A 25,602-nucleotide genomic window follows, 5' to 3' on the forward strand; every position below is an offset into this window, starting at 1 on the left:
GAGGCTCCCATGTTGCCACTCATTCGAAGAGATGCAAAGAGGAGAAACATTTGCAAATGGCCACCTTAAATACCCTTTCTGATGATTGGATTCACCTGTCTGGGTCAATGAGCTTACCAAACCAATTTTGTGTTCCAATAATTAGTGCTAAATGTATTCAAATCAATAAAATGACAGGGGTGCCCAAATTTATGCACCTGCCTAATTTTGTTTAAATAATTGCTGCACACTTTCTGTAAATACTAGAAACTTAATTTCACTTCTCAAATATCAGTGTGTTCATCTGCTATACGATATACAGTGAGGAAAATAAGTATTTGAACACCCTGTGATTTTGCAAGTTCTCCCACTTAGAAATCATGGAGGGGTCTGACATTTTCATCTTAGGTGCATGTCCACTGTGAGACAATCTTAAAAAAAAAAAAAAAAAAAATCTGGAAATCACAATGTATGATTTTTTAAAATAATTTATTTGTATGTTACTGCTGCAAATAAGTATCTGAACACCTACCAACCAGCAAGAACTCTGGCTCACACAGACCTGTTAATTTTTCTTTAAGAAGCCCTCTTATTCTGCACTCTTTACCTGTATTAATTGCACCTGTTTGAACTTGTTACTTGTATAAAAGACACCTGTTCACACACACACACTCAGTCAATCACTGTTTAAGGACACCAGGGACAAAACTGTAGACCTGCACAAGGCTGGGATGGACTACAGGACAACAAGCAAGCAGCTTGGTAGAAGACAACAACTGTTATGATTATTTATTAGAAAGTGGAAGAAACACAAGATGACTGTCAAGCTCCCTCGGTCTGGGATTCCATGCAAGATCTCACTTTGTAGGGTAAGGATGATTCTGAGAAAGCTCAGAACTACACAGGAGGACCTGGTCAATGACCTGAAGAGAGCTGGGACCACAGTCACAAAGATTACATTAGTAACACATGATGTTGTCTTGGTTTAAAATCCTGCAGGGCAGCAAGGTCCCCCTGCTCAAGCCAGCACATGTCCAGACCCGTCTGAAGTTCACCAGTAACCATCTGGATGATCCAGAGGAAGCACAGGAGAAGGTCATATGGTCAGATGAGACCAGAAAAGAGCTTTTTGGAATCAACTCGACTTACCATGTTTAGAGGATCCCAACCGTGAAGCATGGGAGTGGAAACATCATACTCTGGGTGTGCTCTTCCGCAAAGGGGACAGGATGATGGATGGGTCATGTATTGCGAGATTTTGGCAAACAACCTCCTTCCCTCAGTAAGAGCACTGAAGATGGGTCATGGATGGGTCTTCCAGCATGACAATGACCCCAAACACACAGCCAGGGCAACTAAGGAGGGGCTCCGTAAGAAGCATTTCAAGGTCCTGGAGTGGCCTGGCCAGTCTCCAGACCTGAACTCAATAGAAAATCTTTGGAGGGAGCTGAAACTCCAAACCTGAAAGATCTAGAGAAGATCTGTATGGAGGAGTGGACCAAAATCCCTGCTGCAGTGTGTGCAAACCTGGTGAAAAACTACAGGAAACGTTTGACCTCTGTATTTGCAAACAAAGGCTACTGTACCAAATATTAGCATTGATTTTCACAGGTGTTCAAATACTTATTTGCAGCAGTAACATACAAATAAATAAATAAAATCAACATTGTGATTTCCGGATTTTTTTTTTTTTTTTTAGATTATGTCTCTCTCAGTGTACATGCACCTAGGATGAAAATTTTAGACCCCTCCATGATTTCTAAGTGGGAGAACCTGCAAAATCCCAGGGTGTTCAAATACATATTTTCCTCACTGTATTTATAAACAGAAATTTCTGATCCAGACAACCAATGATTTATAAAGGAAAATCACAAAAATGATCAGGGGTGCCCAAACTTTTGCATACAACTGTATTAGTCAGTCAGGTATATAACTGTTTGGACAGTGACAATTTTTAATCACCAATTATTTTTTTATAAAACACAATGAAGTTCAAATGAAACAAAATGTGCTTGTCGCATAATTGTCTTCAACAATGTAGCTGTCTGGTGTGAAAGAGGAGTCACCGATGAGTTTTATCACCACCAATGAATCGCACAAAGAGCATTTCATGAAAAAAGCCTCATTGCAAAAATATATTCAGAGGCTTTTGTTATGTCGATAGGAATACAAATCTATGGATTTGATATCAAATTGTCATTACAGACACCCTCTATTGAAAGCTCTGACTGCTAACTAACTAATGTGGACAACAGGATATTTTTAACATCACGCTGCTGTCAGCTGACCGTCAATATGATCAAATAACAACTATACCAAATAATGTTCAATAATGTTTAAAAGACATTGCTATTTATAGGCAGCAGTTTGTCATATGCTAGATGGCAACTGCGCCAACTGCCACGGAATAGTTTGTCCAATTAATTATAGGCTCTGAAAGTGGAGGAATGACTGAGTGCACACTGGTTTTTATCATTTCTTAATGACCAATGTGATATTTTCATTAAACTCCTTGAATTAAATCTAAAAGTCTACACTACAGGCACAGCTTGACTGCTTCATTTCAATTCTACTGTGGTGGTTAGAGGCAAAACTACAAAAACGGTGTCAATACCCAACAACTTATGGACCCAACTGTAACCGCTTATTATCCATCTAAATGGACACAGCAAAAATTGACAACAGCTTAAAACAAGATGCTTTGCCCTTTCAAAGAGATCTGTGGACAACACAGTACCTGATGAACTCTTCCTCCACCAGAGAGAGGTTCCAGAGGGACCGGATATCCAGCTGAAGGAGCTGGATGAGTCCCTGAAGCACTTTCTCCCTCTCTGACTCCCAATGCAGAAGCCCTTTACCATCACCCTTGGATTTTTTACTACCCTGCTGAAAACAAACAAAACCTGATCACTTCAGTAAAAAGTAGATGATGAAATGTGAAACTCCAAATTGGCAAGAGAAAATTAACATTATAATAAAGGCCAAGAGCAATGCTTTCCATTGCCGACAATGTACGGCTCTTTCCGTAGTCGTACATTGATTGTTGATGCCTGAAAGGTTTTTTGGTTGGCTTCCAGATTCACCATGTCCTGGACTGTGGACAGCTCACCATCACTGAGCTTCTGTTGTGAGGGACAGTGTTGGCATACACCCTCTATGACCTCATGGTTGTGCTGTTGGTTGAAGGCCACAACTTCCAGGTGGTTGCCATCTGCTGTAGCATGCACCTTCAAAAGGAAGGGGCACTCTTGTCTGAATGTTGCAGTAAGTGCTCCCTTGCTCTCGACTTGTGTTGGCAATCTCCATGGATACAGGAGAGGTTCAACTGATAGTATTCAATCTCAGGTTTAAATACCCTGTTAGGCATTTGTTTCAGAGCTGCCTGAATGGTTCTGGCATCTCTTTTCCAAAGCTGTGTGAAGTTAGCGTTCTCAAATTCTGTTTTTTGTTTTGAATCTCAAAGTCTTTCCCAATTTTTAACATTTTACTACCACTATCTTACTATTTTTTAATCAAACCCTATAACCATCAGTCTCAGTTTGATGTTAACTCCTTCACATCACTGGAGCAAGTGTGATGACGCTGAGCAATGACCCATCTTAAATAAAGCATGACTGGTTGTTTGACAACTGAGGTGATTGCTAACACCTTTGAAGCACTACGAAATCACTTCCTATAATAAAAGCCTTCAGATTACAAATTAATGTAATTTATTCAAGATAAAACAGCTATACCTGACTGACATGATACCCACACATTCACAAAACACCTTCAAATGAAAAACAAAACAATAACAACAACAATAACTGCAGACTGACATCATCAGCTGCGCTGACCCACTTTTCTTTTGGGGCAGATATTGTGGAAGATGACTACGTGCAAGCGGCCTCTAAAACAAAGCAACCAAAATTCCACTACACCAGCAAGAATACCCACAAATCAGGAGGACAGATTTCATAATCTCTTGGTGTGGACAGTTCATCTGTATCACTGTGATCTTGTAAGTGGACAATAAACAAGAGCATAAATTGAAAGAGTTATCACAGCCATTAAAGAATTTCTAAAAAATAAATAAATCACTGCTCAAGCATACCTTTCCAGATGCTGTGACAATGCTCTGCCTATACGAATCACTCTCAAGGTTCTCTGTTAGTTTGCACAACAGAAAGACGCTCATTTTAACTGCGTTGATGTTCTCTTTGCGGTCTGCCGCTGAGATGGGAGTAGAAAGGAGGAGTGTAGGCAGGGACACGGCCAGTCTGTTCACCACTGAAGGGGAGGGATAATCCAGACATGCATAATCAATCCAGCATACAATCACAATTTAAACAACAAAAAATTCTCACCTTGCAAGAGTAATTCCAGTAAATCCTCTTTCACACTCAGCTCCACTACATTACCATGCCTAAAAACAGTAAATTAGACAATGATTATTCATCTGGTAATAATATGAAAAGTAAAGGAAATATAATTAAAGACTCACTGGAGCACGCTGTAGCCTGTATCAAAGTGCTCAAAGATGCACATAGGGCCTTGGCTTCTCAATGCTGCCTTAAATCCTGCATGTAAAACAGAAGGCAATAGCGTTAATTTAAAAAGTGCACAAGGGCACAAAACCAATAGAATTAAGCCAATCTACTTACTGCTGAGGTAAGAGGGCAACTGTTTTGGGGAAACAACATCTTGAACAACATATTGGTTGATCCCTCCAGTCTTTACCAGATCACCCACACACACAGGCACAAAGAAGTCCCACGACATCCCTGTGCCAAAAAACAAAACAAAAAAGGTAAAGACAATTACTGGCATAGCTAAATGTTACCACTGCAGACATCCTGTAAAAAAAAAAATATACAGGGCATCTGGAAAGTATTCACAGCACTTCAGTTTTTCCACATTTTGTTATGTTAGCCTTATCCCAAAATGGAGTAAATTCATTTTTCCCCCTCAAAATTCTACTTACAACACCCCATATTGACAACATGAAAAAAGTTTTTTTTTTTTTTTTTTTTACATTTGCAAGCTTATTAGGAAAAAAAGCTAAGAAATGACATACATAAGTATTCACACCTGTTGCTCAATACTTTGTTGATGTACCTTTGGCAGCAACTACAGCCTCAAGTCTTCTTGAATATGATGCACCAAGCTTGGTACACCTAGGGCAGTTTTTCCCATTCCTTTTGCACTCTCAAGGTCCATCAGGTTGGATGGGGAGCATCAATGCGCAACCATTTTCAGCTCTCTCCAGATATATTCAATCGGATTCAGGTCTGGGCTCTGGCTGGGCCACTCAAGGACATTCACAAAGTTGCCCTGAAGATGCTCATTTGGTATCTTGGCTTTAAATTGTCATTATGGGGTATTATGTGTAGAATTTTGTGGAACAAAATGAATACAACCCATTTTGGAATAAGGGTGTAAACATAACATAAAATGCGGACAAAGTGAATCACTGAATACTTTACAGATGCACTGAAAACATCTTTCAACAGCATGTAGTGTTTAATGCCAATTAGAACTGCAATGACTGACTGGTTAGTAAATTCACTGAAAGCTATTTTGATAATCGCTTAATTATTCTTTTTCATTCAAAATCTTTGATTTCTGCTTCTTAAATGTGAATATTTTCTAGATTATTTTTGCTGATTTTTGATTGATTTGTTTATTATTAAAATGTACACTGTATAACAATTAACAAATATTGTATACAAGTAACATTAAAATAAAAGAATTACACAAAAAAGCGCAAGCACTTATTTCCATTGTGGTCCTTAACTGCTTTACTTTACCTGTGAGTACTGGCCTGTGGACAAAAGACATTTGAAAGACATGTTGCGTTCTGGATAAGTTTATGAACTAGACATGATTATGAAAACGTAATGTATGAAAATCATTGGTTGCAGCTAATGCTACGTGGCAATCCACCAGTATGCAAGAGAATATCGACTATTAATCGCATTTTTAATGAAGAAGTCAGAATAAAAAAAAAGGAATTAGCACATTACCAAGTAGCTCTCATACAAGCTAATTAATTGTTAGCTGCAACTACGTGCGACAGCTACCCTTTATATCTTTATTATTCGTATTTTCAGTCGGTAAGGTAGGGGAAAAAATTATTACCAGCAATATTTGGAGCCCAGTCGCAGAAAATAAGGCCGTCTGAAAAGAAAGAAAATAATGCCCCGTCTTCACCGTCTAAACCGTTTGAAGCTTTTTCAAATCCACACGAACATCGCGCCAAAGCAGCGACACTGTAACGTCACACATGTGCGACTTTCCCTTCTTCTTCTCTCATGTTTAACGGCGTTTGGCAATTTGCTGATTCAGTATCGCCAACGAGTGGACAGGAGTGCGTACCAGCAGACTATTTAAAAAAAAAAAAAAAAAAAAAAAAAAAATATATATATATATATATATAATCCCTAAACGCTTCATCCAATGCACCATAGTGGAAATAGGTGTTTCCACTTTATTGTGTCGTCCATGTATTTTTAATGTATATATTTTGGTATGTGTATTAAATTGTACTAAATAAATTCAAATTCAATCAGATTTATAAAGATTATACATATTATGAGCAATTTCCTTCAACTCATCTGGAGGCTATCTGCAGTCTCACTTCAGATGTTAAACAGGTGTTTAAATAAATAAATAAGCAAGCTGTGCTTTGATTCCTTTCAGATCCTATATAGACAGATCCTCTGACAGCATTTGACATTTGGTTATTTTCTCATGATTTTTGTGCTTCGCTAATAGGTGTGTGTGTGTGCGTCCCGTATGCACAATTCCACAGCACTACTCCCACCATACATGGGTACGTTCACCTGTGACTGGTTTGTTGCTTTGTAACAGTAACCGCAGCAACCAATTCAATATGACGAAAGGAATGGGGCGATGTCCAAATACTTATGTACCTGAGTGCACATCAAAGATTGGGGTGTTGCCTAGCAGCTATACTGTCAAAGGCGAAGCAATTACAAACGTCTACATGATCTCACACCTTGACTGTGCCAGGGAACCTTGCTATGTGGAAATACTACATTTTTAGTTTTCAAACTTGAGAAAAGTAGTTTCCTGCATTCACAACTCCCTGGAAGTTAATTTGATAAAGTACTTCCAAATGTGTTCTTCTCGATCATGTCAATAAACATGTTAGAAATGGTTCCTTCATACTTCCATCCTAGAAATCTTAAGAATAACAGACAGAATTATATAGACCTTGCAATGTTTCTCAGTTGTGTGCGAGTCTCCTGTGAGTTAAACTATGACCTGTGTACACATTTTTCAGATAATTATGGCCTCACATCGGGGTGAATGTGAGGCATTATTTGTAAAGCGCTTTGAGCATCTGATGCAGATGGAAAAGCGCTATATATGTATGTTTAGGCTGTATTTTAGACCATTATGTCTGAATTCTCAAGAGCTGATTTTTACAGACCACCTTTACTTTTTAATGCATTTTTATCATTCTCATAGACCTCATAGACACGCAGTCTTACGAAACTGAAAATCTGTTGACCAACACAACCATAACATGGCCCAAACCATCTATATTTATGGTTTGCATTGTTAATATCTTTTTAAAATGCAGTAGCATAACAAAAATTTGTAGATGCGTAAACAAAAAACCTAAGGTGGAAGAAAAATCATAAAAAAGTATAAAAAGCTGCTAAAAGTTGTAAAAGTTGATCTTTTCATTTAGTTACTGACAAAATACTAATCCCGCAGACGTTAAAGCAACCAGCCCAGCCTTTACTCTGGTAACAATATGATGCAGAACAAGTAAAGGATCACACAGGTGAGGGTTTTTGTTTTTTTTCGAGGTAGTAGCTGTATTCAAATGATTGACAACACAATCACCCCTTCTCCCCAGTACCAATGTTTCAGCTACAGAAATAACCACTTCTTCACAAAAAGTCTTGCTATCTATACAGCACCCAATCAGTTGTTTAAAAATAAAAAGTTTAACTCACAACAACAAATGATTAATACTGTCCGGATGCAGCATTTGTCCTCATTACATTTGCCCTGGTTGTTATACTAAGAAGAAGAAGAAAAAAAAGTGAAACTAGTGTTTTCAAGACTAAACCCAAGAAACTAACTACACAACACTTTTTTTGCATTGAGAATAAATCAAAATGTATCGTAGTAGGTATGTATACAGCTTAAGTGTCGTGGAATCATAAGCTGTTGGCACCATTAGGACAGTTGTAGTGTTGCGAAACAAAATATCAAGAAAAGTCACAATAAGAGCACCATAGGAAACTTGGGGAAAAAAACAAAAATCATTAACAATTAAAAAAAAAAGATATTTAAATACATTTGTAACCATGTGGCTCCTTCGCGTACTTGAATCAGACCAAGGCAAATGCATAAACTAAAAAAGAAAGAAAAAAGCACCAAATGTTAAAGTAGATGAGGAAAAACAAACACACTCACAAATAAACAAAAAAACCTGTCTAGCAACTAGTGTAGAAAGGCCAGTTTCATTTCCACTTTATTTTCCCCAGGGCAGCCAGATGGCTTATTTTCTTTTTCGGTCTTGAGAGCATCGTGGACAGTACCTAGAAAGTAACAAAATAAAAAGTAGCATAAACAACTAATGGAACAAGAAAGTGGCAATAATTGCACACACTGAAAATAAGCCATTACATTCAACTTCTTACCATTTCCCTCTTGGTTTGGTGGTGAGACCCACACATGCAAAATGGAACCACTCAATGGAGCACTGGAGGAAAGATAAAAACAAGAGGAAATGTCTTGCAAATGGAGACAAAATTATTGATAACAAACAAACACTGACGTGTGTATGTGTGAATGTGAGGCATCAATGTAAAATGCTTTGAGCTTCCGATTCAAATGGAAAAGTACTATGCTATATAAATACAGTCCATTTACATTCTACACACAGCTGATTGGCCCAGTCAGGTATCAGTTTGCTGTTGTTGAACTTGAGTGGCTGAGCACAACTGAATGAGCTAATCAGCTTTTGGCAGAGCAGAGACTGATGGCAAAATATGTAGGTTACATGTCCCAGGAACTGCTACCCCAAGTAACCACTTATTTGGCACAAAGTAATTCGAGCACTGTCCAAAATAACAACACATTGAGACAGCAAAATATTACCTTTCACTGGAACTAAAAGAGAACCATTAAAAAAATACTAATAAAACTCACATCAGTGTTATCACAGCCAATCATTTCACCATAGGAAACCTGATGACACAGACAGTACGTAGGTTCATTGGGATCCACTGGCATGTCCAGCACATCAGACGGATGCACATTCCCAAAGTTGGAAGACGGGCTGCTGAATTCGCCTCTGGGAGAGACCAAAAACAAACAAATAAACAAACAAACAAATAAAAAAACGTGAGAAATCAGCAGAACACAGTAAAATATTTTAGGTACAAATGCACCAGATACACACAAAGCCATGCTAAACATGAAACAAGATACTCAACTTACGGCTGAAGGAGTTTTACTTTTTTCTGTGCACTCTTGGGACTGCCATCTTCATCTGAACTCTTCACTTTAGACCTAGTTTTAGCTGATTTTTTTTCTTTCTGTCTGGAGTCACCTGCATTTACAAACACACTTAAGTGTTCTACTCACTTAAAAATGTCAAGACATCCTACAAATATAGTGAACACATACCTTTCTTCCCCTTACTAGAGGTGGAATCATAATCCGTGCTCTCAATTTGCTTTTCCTTCAGGTCCGCCTCAAACCGGGCCAAGTCTGTGTCTAGACGTCTGATGTGTTTGTCGACCTGGAGAACGGATGGGCAGCAGTTGAACGTGGTGCCAACTCCATGGTCACAAATATACAACCTCAATTCCAATGAAGTTGGGATGTTGTGTAAAATGTAATAAAAACAGAATACAATGATTTGCAAATTCTCTTCAACCTATATTCAACTGAATACACCACAAAGACAAGATATTTAATGTTCAAACTGATAAACTTTATTGTTTTTGTGCAAATATTCGTTCATTTTGAAATGGATGCCTGCAACACATTTCAAAAAAGCTGGGACAGTGGTAGTGGTATGTTTACCACTGTGTTACATCACCTTTCCTTCTAAGAACACTCAATAAGCGTTTGGGAACTGAGGACACAAACTGTGAGTGTCATGATTGGGTATAAAAGGAGCATCCCCAAAAGGCTCAGCCATTCACAAGCAAAGATGGGGCAAGGATCACCACTTCCTGAATAACTGCATTAAAAATAGTCCAACAGTTTAAGAACAATGTTTCTCAACATTCAATTGCAAGGAATTTAGGGATTCCATCATCTACAGTCCATAATATAATCAGAAGATTCAGAGAATCTGGAGAACTTTCTACACGTAAGCGGCAAGACCGAAAACCAACATTTAATGCCCATGACCTTCGATCCCTCAGGCGGCACTGCATTAAAAACCAACATCACTGTGTAAGGGATCTTAAGATCCTGTCCCACTGGGGAGAGGATTAATTGCACATGAATTGAGTATACAAATTATGGGTGTTCATTGTCGTCTGCAACAAAACTGGCCAAAAATGACAAATGTCTCAGTATGAATTACAGATATATTAATAATGTATAGCGAATATATGACGAACAATCACGGATGTATAACTCATGTATTGAGAATGCATCGCGCACGTGTGGCGGCAACAGCGGTTGTATTGTGAGTGTGCGGCATCTGCATTGAGGACATAACAGAAGCACACTCGGGCCTGACGGCATCACCATTCACACCAACACCACAGCCTCTGGAGCAACTGCTAGACTTGGACACGTTGATTGGTATGTTGTTGGATGGCAGCAACTATCACAATACGTCTTTGGGGATCCATAACTACATCTGTACGTCTCCCCAGCTGGACTGGCAATGACTGGCAGGTATGTCGATTTCTGTTTGTTATGCAGTTGCAAATTGTCTGCAAATCAGATGCAAAGCAGACGTAATACAAACACTTTATTCGTGGCCAATCTGTATGCATTCGCCACAACTTATTTTAGTTTGCGATGTGGACGTGATAGGCACGCTATATATCCGTTTTACACACTGTCCCAGTACGCTGCCAAGCCACAATACCCTGTCAGTTGCGGATATCGGCGGCTATACAGCGCATAGATTGACTATGTATTGAGTATGTATTGCGTATGCAAGGCAGCTGTCATCCGCAACCAAAATTTTGTGCAGCTCAAAAATCCTGGCAACGGAAAAACGTGCCTCTGCGGATACTGGCGGATGTGTGCGGATGTCGGCCGACTCATACAAGCATGTTTCACAGATACTGGGGATGTTTAGCGAACCAATTTGTATGAACCAATTTTGTGTGCGATTCATACGCAAATCTTCCTAAACGCCAGGGCCCTTACAGTGTGGGCTCAGGAACACTTCAGAAAACCATTGTCAGCTAACACAGTTTATCACTACATCTACAGGTGCAACTTAAAACTCTACCATGCAAAGCGAAAGCTATACATCAACAACATCCAGAAACTCCACCGCCTTCTCTGGGCCCGAGCTCACTTAAAATGAAGAGACGCAAAGTGGAAAAGTGTGCTGTGAGATGAGTCCACATTTCAAATTGTTTTTGGAAATCATGGATGTCATGTCCTCCGGACAAAAGAGGGAAAAAGACCATCCAGATTGTATGTTACCATTGCAAAGTTCAAAAGTCAGCATCTGTGATGGTATGGGGTGTGTTAGTGCTCATGGCATGGGCAACTTACACATCTGTGATGGCACCATCAATGCTGAAAGGTACATCCAGGTTTTGGGCCAACACATGCTGCCATCCAAGCAACATCTTTTTCAGGGACGTCCCTGCTTATTTAAGCAAGACAATGCCAGGCCACATTATGAAGTACAAAATACAACAACGGAGACCCGGGACTGTTGAACACCTAAAGTCGTACATCAGGCAAGAATGGGAAAGAATTCCACCTACAAAGCTTCAACAATTAGTGTCCTCAGTTTCCAAACACTTACTGAGTGTTGGCAGAAGGAAAGGTGATGTAACACAGTGGTAAACATACCACTGTCCCAGCTTTTTTGAAACGTGTTGCAGGCATCCATTTCAAAATGAGCAAATATTTGCACAAAAACAATAAAGTTTATCAGTTTTAACATTAAATATGTCGTGTTTGCAGTGTATTCAACTGAACATAGGTTGAAGAGGATTTTGTTTTTATTTACATTTTACGCAACGTCCCAACTTCATTGGAATTGGGGTTGTAGTTCTTAGTTCAAGCTTCTTCATTCACACAGACAGTAGACAACATGCTTATTTCTGACATACAAACCATTTCATAGGTCTGCATGGCCAGTTGAACTTTATCATCCCCAAACTCTTTGCATTTAGTGTATGACTGCTGAATCTGCCTCAGTATGGACAGCTTTTGCTCAGAGGATAGAGTCCGGGCATTGGCTGTGTACTCTTTGGCCAAGGAATCTATCTGTCCCTTCAGATCTAAAAGAAAGACGTGCAATATGGGACAAAGACAATGTGGGATTAGTGCAATATGAGTTATGTTTGTTGGGGACAGTGCAATATGAGACAAATGTCTAATGGTGTAATTTAGAGGTTTCTGAGCTCATCTCATCACACCCCCCCCCCCCCAAAAAAAATCTCCTGATGTTCTTAATATTTATTTAAAGTAGACCTGCATTGAAATAAATGTAGTCAGATTTCAGAAAGAAATAGCTGATATGTATTTATAAGACCCTTGTGAATGCAGTAAAAGAAATCCGTAAGCCTAAATTTGTAATTCAGCCGAGAAATCTTCGTTTAAAAATGACGAATTTGCAGCTAAAATTTAGCCCTCTATGAAAACAGTTTGTACAGCCGTATCATTTCCATGACGTCAGGGACAAGACGACACACTCCCGCCTTCAGTCGGATCCCGCAATGAAATTGATTTTATCTGTTAGTAATGTTACTTATACACGTCCTGGTTTCAACATCCAAAAGTAAGCTGCAATGAATGTGAGATACAGATCTGTGTGTTCAGATCAGCAACGACATCGACAGCGGGCGCCGTTCTTCACCGACGCCTCGCTTTCTGCCTCCGCTGCACTTACCGAGTCGTGCTCGGTAAGCGCAGAAGCGGGCCACTCACATCGCCCGTGTCTGTTGTGCAGCCAGCAGCACGTCCCTCTCTACTGAATGGAGGTGCAGCCAACTTGGCACAAGTCCAGAGAATACGCTTGCTGTTTTGATGCGAGCGGCCGGTAACACCTGTTGCTGCAAGGACAGACTTTCCGCAGCGCCACACGTCTCGTAATCAGAGCTGCAAAGCTCCGTGGCCGCTGAGAGAGGTTTATAACTTTTTAATGACTTGGATTCTTTGCGGGTCCTGCCTCCGTACCCCGCGACGGTACCGGAGGCGAAAGACAGTAGATTTTCAATGCGACACCACTCAGTCAAACGGGCCTATGAAAAAGTCCCCCAAAATAATTTTCAAGCACAAATAAAAGAAATGTGTACTCACCAAACGTGCCGCAAGACAATATGAAGTTTTAAAAAAAGTAGATCCTTCCGTATAAGACAAGGAAAAGGTGCAGATGCAAACTGACGTAAATCCACAAATTACAATTGGCGCAATGCATGCTGGGGGAGGGTCTTGTCCGTGACGTCTCGGCAGCGTCCATGATGAGAGGGACAATTTGCGGAGGGCTAAATGTTAGCAGTAAATTTGTCATTTTCAAATAAAGATTTCTCCGTTGAATGACAGATCTGGGCTTGCAGATTTACTTTAATACATTCAGAAGGATCTCATTTGTAAATGTAAGTAATTTTTGTTCAAAAAATCTGACTGCATTTTTTTCAATGCAGGTCTCCTTTAAGTACGAGGTCTGTCCAAAAAGTATCGGACCTTTTTATTTTTTGCAAAAACCATATGGATATGAATCACGTGTGATTGCATCAGCCAAGCTTGAACCTTCGTGCGCATGCGTGAGTTTTTTTCACGCCTGTCGGTTGTGTCATTCGCCTTTGAGCAGGCTTTGTGTGAGCAGTGGTCCACCCCTCTCGGTAAACATACCACTGTCCCAGCTTTTTTGAAACGTGTTGCAGGCATCCATTTCAAAATGAGCAAATATTTGCACAAAAACAATAAAGTTGATCAGTTTTAACATTAAATATCTCGTGTTTGCAGTGTATTCAACTGAACATAGGTTGAAGAGGATTTTGTTTTTATTTACATTTTACGCAACGTCCCAACTTCATTGGAATTGGGGTTGTAGTTCTTAGTTCAAGCTTCTTCATTCACACAGACAGTAGACAACATGCTTATTTCTGACATACAAACCATTTCATAGGTCTGCATGGCCAGTTGAACTTTATCATCCCCAAACTCTTTGCATTTAGTGTATGACTGCTGAATCTGCCTCAGTATGGACAGCTTTTGCTCAGAGGATAGAGTCCGGGCATTGGCTGTGTACTCTTTGGCCAAGGAATCTATCTGTCCCTTCAGATCTAAAAGAAAGATGTGCAATATGGGACAAAGACAATGTGGGATTAGTGCAATATGAGTTATGTTTGTTGGGGACAGTGCAATATGAGACAAATGTCTAATGGTGTAATTTAGAGGTTTCTGAGCTCATCTCATCACACCCCCCCCCCCCCAAAAAAATCTCCTGATGTTCTTAATATTTATTTAAAGTAGACCTGCATTGAAATAAATGTAGTCAGATTTCAGAAAGAAATAGCTGATATGTATTTATAAGACCCTTGTGAATGCAGTAAAAGAAATCCGTAAGCCTAAATTTGTAATTCAGCCGAGAAATCTTCGTTTAAAAATGACGAATTTGCAGCTAAAATTTAGCCCTCTGTGAAAACAGTTTGTACAGCCGTATCATTTCCATGACGTCAGGGACAAGACGACACGCTCCCGCCTTCAGTCGGATCCCGCAATGAAATTGATTTTATCTGTTAGTAATGTTACTTATACACGTCCTGGTTTCAACATCCAAAAGTAAGCTGCAATGAATGTGAGATACAGATCTGTGTGTTCAGATCAGCAACGACATCGACAGCGGGCGCCGTTCTTCACCGACGCCTCGCTTTCTGCCTCCGCTGCACTTACCGAGTCGTGCTCGGTAAGCGCAGAAGCGGGCCACTCACATCGCCCGTGTCTGTTGTGCAGCCAGCAGCACGTCCCTCTCTACTGAATGGAGGTGCAGCCAACTTGGCACAAGTCCAGAGAATACGCTTGCTGTTTTGATGCGAGCGGCCGGTAACACCTGTTGCTGCAAGGACAGACTTTCCGCAGCGCCACACGTCTCGTAATCAGAGCTGCAAAGCTCCGTGGCCGCTGAGAGAGGTTTATAACTTTTTAATGACTTGGATTCTTTGCGGGTCCTGCCTCCGTACCCCGCGACGGTACCGGAGGCGAAAGACAGTAGATTTTCAATGCGACACCACTCAGTCAAACGGGCCTATGAAAAAGTCTCCCAAAATAATTTTCAAGCACAAATAAAAGAAATGTGTACTCACCAAACGTGCCGCAAGACAATATGAAGTTTTAAAAAAAGTAGATCCTTCCGTATAAGACAAGGAAAAGGTGCAGATGCAAACTGACGTAAATCCACAAATTACAATTGGCGCAATGCATGCTGGGGGAGGGTCTTGTCCGTGACGTCTCGGCAGCGTCCATGATGAGAGGGACAATTTGCGGAGGGCTAAATGTTAGCAGTAAATTTGTCATTTTCAAATAAAGATTTCTCCGTTGAATGACAGATCTGGGCTTGCAGATTTACTTTAATACATTCAGAAGGATCTCATTTGTAAATGTAAGTAATTTTTGTTCAAAAAATCTGACTGCATTTTTTTCAATGCAGGTCTCCTTTAAGTACGAGGTCTGTCCAAAAAGTATCGGACCTTTTTATTTTTTGCAAAAACCATATGGATATGAATCACGTGTGATTGCATCAGCCAAGCTTGAACCTTCGTGCGCATGCGTGAGTTTTTTTCACGCCTGTCGGTTGTGTCATTCGCCTTTGAGCAGGCTTTGTGTGAGCAGTGGTCCACCCCTCTCGTCGGATTTTTATTGCGAATAAATCTCTGAACGATTTGGAGCTTTGCTGCATCAAATTTTTCCAGAAACTGTGAGAGACCTCCAGCTGGACACCATTCGGAAAATTTAGATGGCTTTCAGCGACGATTTTATGGGGATTACACAGACTAAGGAGTGCTCCAGCCGGTTGAAAGACCGCCCACAGCGTCTGAGAGCGCGGCGCGCTCCGAGCGCCGATGGACAGTCTCAAACCCCGCTCAAACAACCAGATCATTTCCAACGTGAAGGCTTTGTTGATCCGGGACGTCATCTAACTTTCACAAAAAAGGCAGAAAGCGTGGACATCAGCACTTTTTCGGCACATTCTACTGTTACAGGAGTTTTTTTCAAGGAAAGAGAAGCGGAGGATTGCGCCACCATGCCGCTCATGGCGCGGGACAAAACCACCTCCAATTAAATGTGGCAAATATTGGTTGTTTAAAGAGAAAGGGCTCATTATAGTGGTTATCATGGTCTAGATTATGGACTGAATTATCAAATTCAGTACCACTGAGATAGGGTGCTCACTTCCCCTACAATATTGTAGAAAATAAATGACAATCCTATACACATAATGGTATTTTGACAAAGTCAAGAAGGCACTTGTTACAGAACTGAAGGTTAAAGTATTAAATTTTGTCTATGCAGTAAATGCAGAGAACACAAAACTTAATATCTTAATAATAACCAGGTTAATATCTCCATCATACTTTTGACTTCAGAAAGAATACAACAGAGCCTTTATTGTCACTGTACATATACATACATACAATGAAATTTGTGCTCTGCAACCCATCCTAATCAATTAGACACAATCCAAACAGTAGAAGTGGGCAGCCACAGTCCAGCCCCCAGAGACCAACTCCAGGTGGGCACAAAGGCAAGAATAATAAATGAGTTAAAAAGAAAAACATACCTCACAATGTTCAAGAAACTGTGAGAACAAATAGAAATATTTTCAAGTAGATTTAAATAGCCACAAAAATAGATCAACTCTTCCTCAAACAAGGATGCTCACCAAACTTTTTGATGGTCAGAGGTGAAAATTTGCAATGATATATCACCATTCTTTTTTGCAGTCATCCAGGTTTTAATAATAATGATTTCCTTTATTTACCATCATACATACAGTTTTATGCAAAAGTTTAGGCACCCCTGACAATTTTCTTGATTTTCCTTTATAAATCATTTGTTGTCTGGATCAGAAATTTCAGTTAAATATATCATAAAGCAGACAAACACAGTGATATTTGGGAAGTGAAATGAAGTTTCTAGTATTTACATAAATTGTGCAATAATTATTTAAACACACCATTGAACACCCATGTCATTTTATTGATTTGAATATATTTAGCACTAATTATTGGAACACAAAATTCGTTTGGTAAGCTCATTGACCCTTGACCTCCTTACACAGGTGAATCCAATCATGAGAACGGGTATTTAAGGTGGCCATTTGCAAATGTTTCTCCTCTTTGCATCTCTTCTAATGAGTGGCTACATGGGAGCCTCTAAACAACTCTCAAATGACCTGGAAACAAAGACTGTTCAAGATCATGGTTTATGTGTTGTATGGCTGGGGGGCCTGGCTGCCTTTTTGTTTCTGTCTTTTGTTTTTCCTTCCAGGTGGCTTGCATTTGGGACTGAGTGGCTGTGTTGCTGAGGTTATCAGGACCTCACCCTGATCACCTGCGGCTCGTCAGGACTCACAGCTGAGGTGCATCTATATGGATTGGAACATGGTGGCATTTAAGACTGGAGTATACAGTGTGTATTTGCCAGAGACTCGACCTTGTGACCAGACGGGTGAGATCGTCCTCTCGGGAGCCATCTCATCATCAGTGGATGCAGAGAACGTCCAGGGTTTGATGCACGGTCTGTGAAAGAGGAGGGGGTGAGGTCTCACGCTCGTCAGCACACTTCCTGAGGTACGTTAGATTTTGTGACTAACATTTATACAGTCAGTAAATGTGGTGTCCCTCACACCTTTATTATATTGAGCTGTATGTTAGTCATGTATCGGCTTCCACTGCAGTGGAGTTTGGTGAACTGGATGTTCCATGCCTGCAGGTTGGGAAGCTGATTAGTAATCAAGCCAGGAAGTGTTTGCTGTTTGTACACCTTTGAGTGGTCTCTCTGTGTGTAGAGTGTGGACTCACATAATGGTTCCTTCTTTCACAGACTCAGTTTGTTGCGGCCACCTGGGGGGTGTCGGCGGGGTCCTTGGGTCCGAACAGCTTCTGGCTCCGGACCGTTAGCGCTGCTGGGAGCGCACCATGCCAGACCGCACTTTCTTTTGTTATTTTTTGTATCACTGTTATGTATTAAATTCAGTTATCCTTTGTACCGTGCTCTGCTTATTTCATACTGGGTCCTTCAAACGCTGGTCGGTTCTCCGAGCTGCGTCCGACACATAACATTATGGGAAGGATACAAAAAGCTATCTCAGAGATTTCAGCTGTCAGTTTCCACTGTGAGGAACATAGTGAGGAAATGGAACACCGCAGGCACAGTACTAGTTAATGCCTGAAGTGGCAGGCCAAGAAATATCTCAGATAAGCTGAAGCGAAGGATGGTGAGAACAATCAGTCAACCCACAGACCTGCTCCAAAGATCATGATCTTGCTGCAGATGGTGTCTCTGTGCATCGTTCAACTATATAGCAAACTTTGCACAAAGAGATGCTGTAATGCAGAGGAAGCCTTTTCTGCATACATGCCACAAAAGAGTCGCTTCAGATATTCTAAAGCACATTTAGACAAGCCAGCTTCAATTTGGAATAAGGTGCTGTGGACTGATTAAAATAAAATTGAGTTATTTGGACATAACAAGGGGCGGTATGCATGGCTGAAAAAGAACACAGCACTCCAAGAAAAGTGCTTGTCACCTACAGTAAAATTCAGAGGTGGTTCCATCCTGCTGTGTGTCTGTGTGGCCAGTGCAGGTACTGGGAATCTTGTTAAACTTGAGGGTCACATGGATTCCAGTCAACATCAGCAGATTCTTGAGAACAATGTTCATGAATCAGTGACAAAGTTGAAGTTGCACTGGGGCTGGATCTTTCAACAAGACAATGACCCTAAACACTGCTCAAAATCTACTAAGGCATTCATGCAGAGGAACAAGTGCAATGTTCTGGAATGGCCATCTCAGTCCCCAGACCTGAATATTATTGAAAATCTGTGGTGTGATTTTAAACGGGCTGTCCATGCTCAGAAACCAACAAACCTGAGATGTTTTGTAAAGAAGAATGGTGCAAAATACCTTCAACCAGAATCCAGACTGTCACTGGAAGCTATAGGAAGCATTTAGAGGCTGTTATTTCTGCAAGAGGAGGATCTAAATATTGATGTATTTTTTCTGTTGGGGTGCCCAAATTTATGCACCTACCTAATTTTGTTTAAATAATTAAATATTACTTTCTGTTAATACTAAAACCTTCATTTCACTTCTCAAATATCAGTACCTCTGTTTGTACATACAACGAAATTTGATGCAGAGATGTAGAGACGCTGCCCTGATCCGGGGGCAGAAGAAGAAGCAGACCCTAAATTAACACATTTTGATTAAGTGGGAGGACCTCGGAGTGCCCAGAGGAAACCCACGCAAACATGGAGAGAACATGCAAACGCCACACAGAAAGGGCAGAAAGCGATCCCATAACCTTCTGCTGTGAGGCATCAGTGCTAACCACTATTCCAACATGCCACCAATTGTTCCCACCTGTTCTTATGTTTTATGGTGTACTGTAGTTATTGGTATAGCAACATTGTAATATTCACGATCGTTTTCAAAACAATAATAATACATCTTTAACAAGAGTTATCAGGAGATGACATATCCCCCCACCCACGGCCCCTACAAAACAGTAATACGTGTCGGGAGATCACCAAAGTACACCCTTATGCTAAATGAATGAAGTTGGTGAACTGGTTATCGTGCTAAGAGGGGTGGCAACGACTATATCTTGAATATCTTGCTGTGACCTTGACATTAACCCCAAGGTGACCGTAATCAACTGGTGTCAGAGGATCACCCAAGTACACCCTTTTGCTAAATATGAATGAAACTGGTCAACTGGTTGTTAAGATAACAAGGACGAACAGGATGAACGGACATGCTGATCTCTCAACATCCCCCATACTGGGGGGGATAAAAAAAAAAAAAAAGAAAGAAATGAAGACTTAGTATGATGCTATAATGTATGTACTATATACTGTCGTAGAGATTTCTGGACCGAAGTCCTCAGACGTAATGTCAGATTAAAGGTGTTTGGTTGTCCAAAAAAGAATCTTCACTGGAGTCAAATACAGTGTAGCAAAAGTATCTTTTATTGTCAACAATAAAGAGAGCAAAGATCAAACAACAAAGAAAAACCTCCGTTATGCTCAGAACCAATTGATGATAATGTGTGCCCGTATTTATACTGTACTGGAAGCACAGAGTTGCTAGGAAAAAATTCCCCAAGGTCCAGGGGCTCTGGGAGTATAAAAGCTTGCATTTAGAGCTTTGTGAAGGTATGCATTGTGAACACTTAACTATTCCATGCAATGGCAGTTTTTTCCGTTTTCTAACATTCTAATGAGCGTCATCAATAATACTTAATTTTACACATAAAACAAAAATCATCGGCTTGCATTTCTTAATGGCCGTGGCTATTCGCACGGCGGCCATGTCCATAACTCTCATTTGGCTATTCGGGGTTTTCACGTATCCCATAATCCCTTGCGTGCCAGAGAGTCGCTGCAGTCAAAACAACAGAGAATCCACACGATGACAATTGTAAATGAATATTATACTACAAAAACGTAATTTTTTATGCTTTTCGTCACGTTAATAAGTAGTGATGTTAAGCTCGAGTCAGTCTGCTCGACACAGCATCGAGCTTTTTGAACCAGAAGTGTCAGTGAGCAGCGTTTCGAGCACGCCCCCATCACATGACCACTGCGAGCGAGGCCTCGTTACGTCACACCACGTGTCGAGCTTCGCGGAAAATTCGAATAATCTGGGCGTTTCAATACGACCCGCCGAGTATTTAAATGAGATCTGAATCGCAGCTCAAACCGTGGGTTTTTGAGAGGACGGGATTGCTAGCGACACTGTTATTACCAATTACCACGTGAATCGGAGCCAAGGAAAGCATTAGTTTATATTTAGGTCTAGTTTAGAGTTCATTTAGTATAGTTAGCTACATACACATAGGATCTAACAGACAGACACACACCGTACACAACAGGCATCCATTCATATACATTTATTCATACAGTACATCAACATAGGTTATAGGCTAGACTATATATTATAGGTAGATCAGAGACTGAGCTGAGTGACTGAAGAGCTGTGATTTTGTTGAAGTGAAAGGTGTGAGAAAGGTGAGTGTGTGTGAGAGAGTGAGTAGTGGTGAGGAAGGGACATGGAGCACCAGTTCCAAAAAGAGTACGATCAATTGCTTGGGAGCACTTTGATCTAATAAGCTCCAAAAAGGTCAAGTGCTTGATTTATGCTTAAGAGTTGAGGTACAGTAACAATACGTCTTCAATGACACCTGAGGTCCAAACATCCCGAGACGTCAATGGCTGCTGCTTCTGTTGCTGCTCCTGGAGCAGGAATCAGGCCATGTAAGCTGTATTTTACTCTTTATCTAAGATTAAAACATACTCATAAACAAAAATAGCTCAGCATGTCAGACTGTATTTCCATTAAAGGCAGACAAGCTGATTTGGACGAGGCACTGGTGGACTATGTTGTGGAAGATGCACAACCGTTCAAAATAGTGGAGAGCAAAGCCTTCAGGGCTTTACTACAAAGGTTTGAACCAACATACGCCTACCTCCAGAGGAGAAGACCGGCTCAAATACTGGGTGACACGAGTCACAGTCTATCCCAATTTACAGACAATGGCAAAAAAATATTTGTTGATGCCAGCAACATCAGTGCCTTGTCAGCGGGTCTTCTCCAAAGCTGGAGAGGTGGTGAGGCAGAAGAGGAGCCGATTAAAGTCCAGCACCGTTGAAATGATTCTTTTTTGAATAAAAATTGTTGAAAGTTGCACAATCACCATCTCCTATCCCCTGTATTCTAATTTACAAATTACAGCAACATAAGCACCAGTTGCAGAAGCACATGCCTTCCTCACTTTTCCCGTCACATTTTATCCAAATATAGTTTGAGGAATGATAACACAAATCTACATATAGTCTACAATAAAGGCTTTCATAACTATTACGTGTGCATCTGTAGGGACTATTTATTACATTAACAAATAATAATAATACATATGACTTTTTTTTATTATTATTATTTTTCAAGAACAAACCACATCACTCATGAATTAATGCAACATTTGTCAGGGCACTCGCTCAAGGTAATTCTCAAAGCAATCCAGCAGATGTCACCCTTCAAACTGTATCAAACGCGTCGAAGCAGTGTGTCGATTTTCAGCCAGATGTGTTGCAGTGGTTCATTGGTTCATGAGGCTTCCAAATTGCCATCACTATTAATAAGAGACTGCTGCATGATACCCTGAAAACTTGCTAAAACAATAACAAAAAAATCCATGTCTGCTACATTTAATCTGCGTGGAATTTAATAAGCGCAAACTGAATTTCAGACATATTATACATATTACTCTGGAACAAAGAGGACAAACAGTGTTGTAAAGAACAATAATCAAGACTTTAAAGAGCAAACTTCACTTTCCCCCAGAACGACATGATCAGGAAGCGATTGTAGCTCACAGCAGCTCCCATTGAAAATAACGGAGAGACAGCCTGTGATTCTCACGTTTACATAAAACAAACGCAGTAACAACGTCTATAAACCCAGAGAATATATTCATGAGAGTTTTAGGCACAATATAAAAATAGTTTTATGTTGCGATGTTAACTGCGTTGTCCGTGTGCAGTGGTTAAAGTGAAGCGTGATCAGAGCGTATCAATGCAGTTCTCAATGTTACTGAGATCTCGCAGCGCAGCGACCTCTCCGAGGTTTTGCGGGATTTGAAACCTGAAAAGCCTCAATTCGCAATTTGATGATTTTTTTTTTCCCAGCCGTGTCCACATTTCACTATTCGCAGGGCAAGACTCTGGTGGCAAAACTTGGAACTACTTGTATAAACAAACATACTGCATTCAATATGTCTTAACTCCTTTAATATTTTTTAGATTTTGATGACTTTTTTTTTTTTTTTTTTTTTATTCGGCTGTGTCCATAACTCTCATTTCAGTATTCGCACGGCAAGACTCTGGTGGCAAAAGGCCGACCCTATTCGAACGGCGGCCGCAGTATGTTTGTTTATACAAGTAGTTCCAAGTTTTACCAGCAGAGTCTTGCCGTGTGAATACTGAAATGAGAGTTATGGACACGGCGGCCGTGCGAATAGCCACTTCCTTTCTTAATATGTGCTTTTTCTATGATACATCGCTGGTCTCACTGAAAAAATAAACACTACAGTACTACCCAAAAACGTACTATTGTACCACAATGTGCTTCACTAGCTTCGGTGTACTATGCATGACATCTGCTCTCACCTTCTGTGCGCTGATCCAGATCTCTCATCAAATTAAAGTTTCTCTGCAACTCGAAGGGGAGATTTTCTATACCTGTAGCGAAGGATGACAAGACAACAAAGGGTTAATTTTAACTTTATTCAGGAAAAGCTGCAACTGAAGATAACTTAAACTAGCAAATACCAATCAGTCTGTTCGTATGGTTAAATGTCTTGTCCACAAAACGTGAGACAATGACGGAAAATACGCAACACAAACCTAACATGAGGCACAATTGTTTCATCGTGAACGCTAGTTAGTGTCACTTCCAAGCTACTGCACAAATATTCAATATCAGTGCTAAAATAAACACCTACGGGTTACTACACTGAAGCAAAACACATATATGAAGATCAGCGAACCTAATAAACATCGGTAGTGTGTATACTGTATGCATCATTTTAGTCCCCTCTTCCAGCAAATAGACTGTCCCCGCAAGCATCCGACCGTTAGAAAACCAGTAAAACAGGGTGGACAGCACGTGGTTTGACTAGGTGATTTGTCAAAGAAAACGTAGTAAATCGTGAAATTATACTTCAGCGTAAACACGCCTCGTCTACTTTAAAGTCGGGGGGGGAAAAACAAAACAAAATCTTACTGTCTAAATAATGCTCCAAATACATCCCAGCCGCCATCTTGACAAATGTAAACACAAGGGTTTAGTCAGGGAGCGATCTTATTGGTTACTTCGACGGTGACGTAGTCAGACAATCAAAATGGACAAGACATTGAATGTAAAGTAGCATTTTAGCTAAAATATTGTTTCTATCGTTATACGTTTAATGCCCCTTCAAAATCACATGATTGAGCCTATTATTTTGTATTTTCTGTGCAGGGATATAACACTCATCGCTGTGCAGATAAAAGTATTCTTAACAGGATTCAGTGGCAGCTGCTTGCTGCTCAGCAAACATCAACCACATTCTATTGTCGCAAATACTATCATATGCTACTTTGCAGCTCATGTTGTTTTTAACAATAATTTGTGATCCCAATAAGTTGCCAGACAATATGGGTGGCCTATACACAGTTACCGTGAGTACTGCACAGAGGAGGGGCTGAATATTTGACTTCTGTGAATTCTGGAGTTCCTCAGGGATTTGGCTGACACTACTGTTCAGTTCATACATGGCTGCTGGGTAGTGCTGCTGACGGGACAACTAGTTGTAAGTCGACTACATCTAGCTAACATCCAACTAGTCCACTATTTTTTGTGGACTACTCAAAAGCCATCTATTAAGTTTATTTAAGCCTTAAAAGAATAGACCTGCTGGAGCTGCCACCACTCACTCAGTGAAGAAAGTGTGCGAACCTTGGCGGGCGAATTAGTTAGCTCAAACAGGTGGTCTATGCCTGGTAAATGAATGCAGGCATTGTCTTCATGCTTATGCTGTTTTTGTATTTGAGTGTATATTTGTTAAAATAAATGTCACATTTGAGTTTCACCATTAAGATTCGAAATGTCAAATTTAGTCGCCAACTAGTCGATGACTAATGATTTTCGTTAGTCGTCCCAACCCTACTGCTCAGGTGCCTGTTGGTGAGGAAAGGGTTTATTGACCTTAACTTCACAGATGACGCTGCAATCTTTGTGGAATCAATGGATGCTCTGATTGTAGCAAGCAAGTTGAGTGAGTTATCATAGCGCCTGAGTTTACAGTTGTCCTGGACAAAGACTAAGATGCAGGACTTCATTGACTTATTGGGCTCATTCATTCATTTTCTATACTCACTTATTCCAATTAAAGGTCACAGGGGACCTGGAGCCTATCCTAGCAGCCAGTGGGTTAGTGGTGGGGTACACTCTGGACAAGTCACTAATCTATTGCACAGCCAAGCTTACTTTAGTCAAGCTGTATGTAATCTATCTGAATGAGATGAAAATGTCAAATTTGTCAACATTTATGGTTGTCTGCAGTGGCATTTTTATGCAAGACCTTGGACTTTGTTATAGAGACACCTGGGAAGAGTTTATGGAGTCAAGTCCCTAGACAGACATGTTGGGTGACACCGATGCTGT

At 40.4% G+C, this 25,602-nt stretch overlaps 2 protein-coding genes across 5 annotated transcripts in view; both read right to left on the reverse strand.

Moving 5' to 3' along the window:
• The window catches only part of ncapd2 (non-SMC condensin I complex, subunit D2), a 76,695-nt gene extending 70,437 nt beyond the window's left edge, over positions 1-6,258 (reverse strand). Inside the window, exons 1-6 of one of the 4 annotated variants that reach the window (XM_034174523.1) lie at positions 6,100-6,258; positions 4,623-4,742; positions 4,463-4,538; positions 4,326-4,384; positions 4,073-4,248; positions 2,717-2,865 (exon numbers count right to left, since the gene is read on the reverse strand). In XM_034174523.1, coding sequence (XP_034030414.1) covers positions 2,717-2,865; positions 4,073-4,248; positions 4,326-4,384; positions 4,463-4,538; positions 4,623-4,740 — 578 coding nt within the window. In that variant the 5' untranslated portion in view covers positions 4,741-4,742; positions 6,100-6,258. The remainder of the gene's footprint in view (positions 1-2,716; positions 2,866-4,072; positions 4,249-4,325; positions 4,385-4,462; positions 4,539-4,622; positions 4,743-6,099) is intronic. The other 3 variants (XM_034174525.1, XM_034174526.1, XM_034174524.1) reach the window with 3 other exon arrangements.
• Positions 6,259-7,784: 1,526 nt separating this feature from the next.
• Positions 7,785-24,250, reverse strand: ing4 (inhibitor of growth family, member 4). The gene is made up of 8 exons (XM_034174528.1): positions 24,181-24,250; positions 23,565-23,636; positions 14,290-14,456; positions 9,637-9,751; positions 9,448-9,559; positions 9,157-9,301; positions 8,646-8,707; positions 7,785-8,543 (listed from the first exon to the last, which is right to left on the reverse strand). The coding sequence occupies exons 1-8, from the start codon at positions 24,215-24,217 to the stop codon at positions 8,504-8,506; spliced, it is 750 nt and encodes a 249-aa protein (XP_034030419.1). The 5' UTR covers positions 24,218-24,250; the 3' UTR covers positions 7,785-8,503.
• Between the last annotated feature and the right edge of the window lie 1,352 nt (positions 24,251-25,602).

The sequence above is a fragment of the Thalassophryne amazonica genome, chromosome 7 (assembly GCF_902500255.1).
Source record: "Thalassophryne amazonica chromosome 7, fThaAma1.1, whole genome shotgun sequence".
NCBI classification, from domain to species: domain Eukaryota; kingdom Metazoa; phylum Chordata; class Actinopteri; order Batrachoidiformes; family Batrachoididae; genus Thalassophryne; species Thalassophryne amazonica.

Excerpts from the sequence above, each read along its gene's own strand:
- ing4 (XM_034174528.1), bottom strand. The coding sequence starts at position 24,217 with ATGGCGGCTGGGATGTATTTGGAGCATTATTTAGACA. Across the intron at positions 14,457-23,564 it reads TCTGGATCAGCGCACAGAAG|ATCTGAAGGGACAGATAGAT; the intron begins GTGAGAGCAGAT and ends TCTTTCTTTTAG. Across the intron at positions 9,560-9,636 it reads CTCTAGTAAGGGGAAGAAAG|GTGACTCCAGACAGAAAGAA; the intron begins GTATGTGTTCAC and ends TTGTAAATGCAG.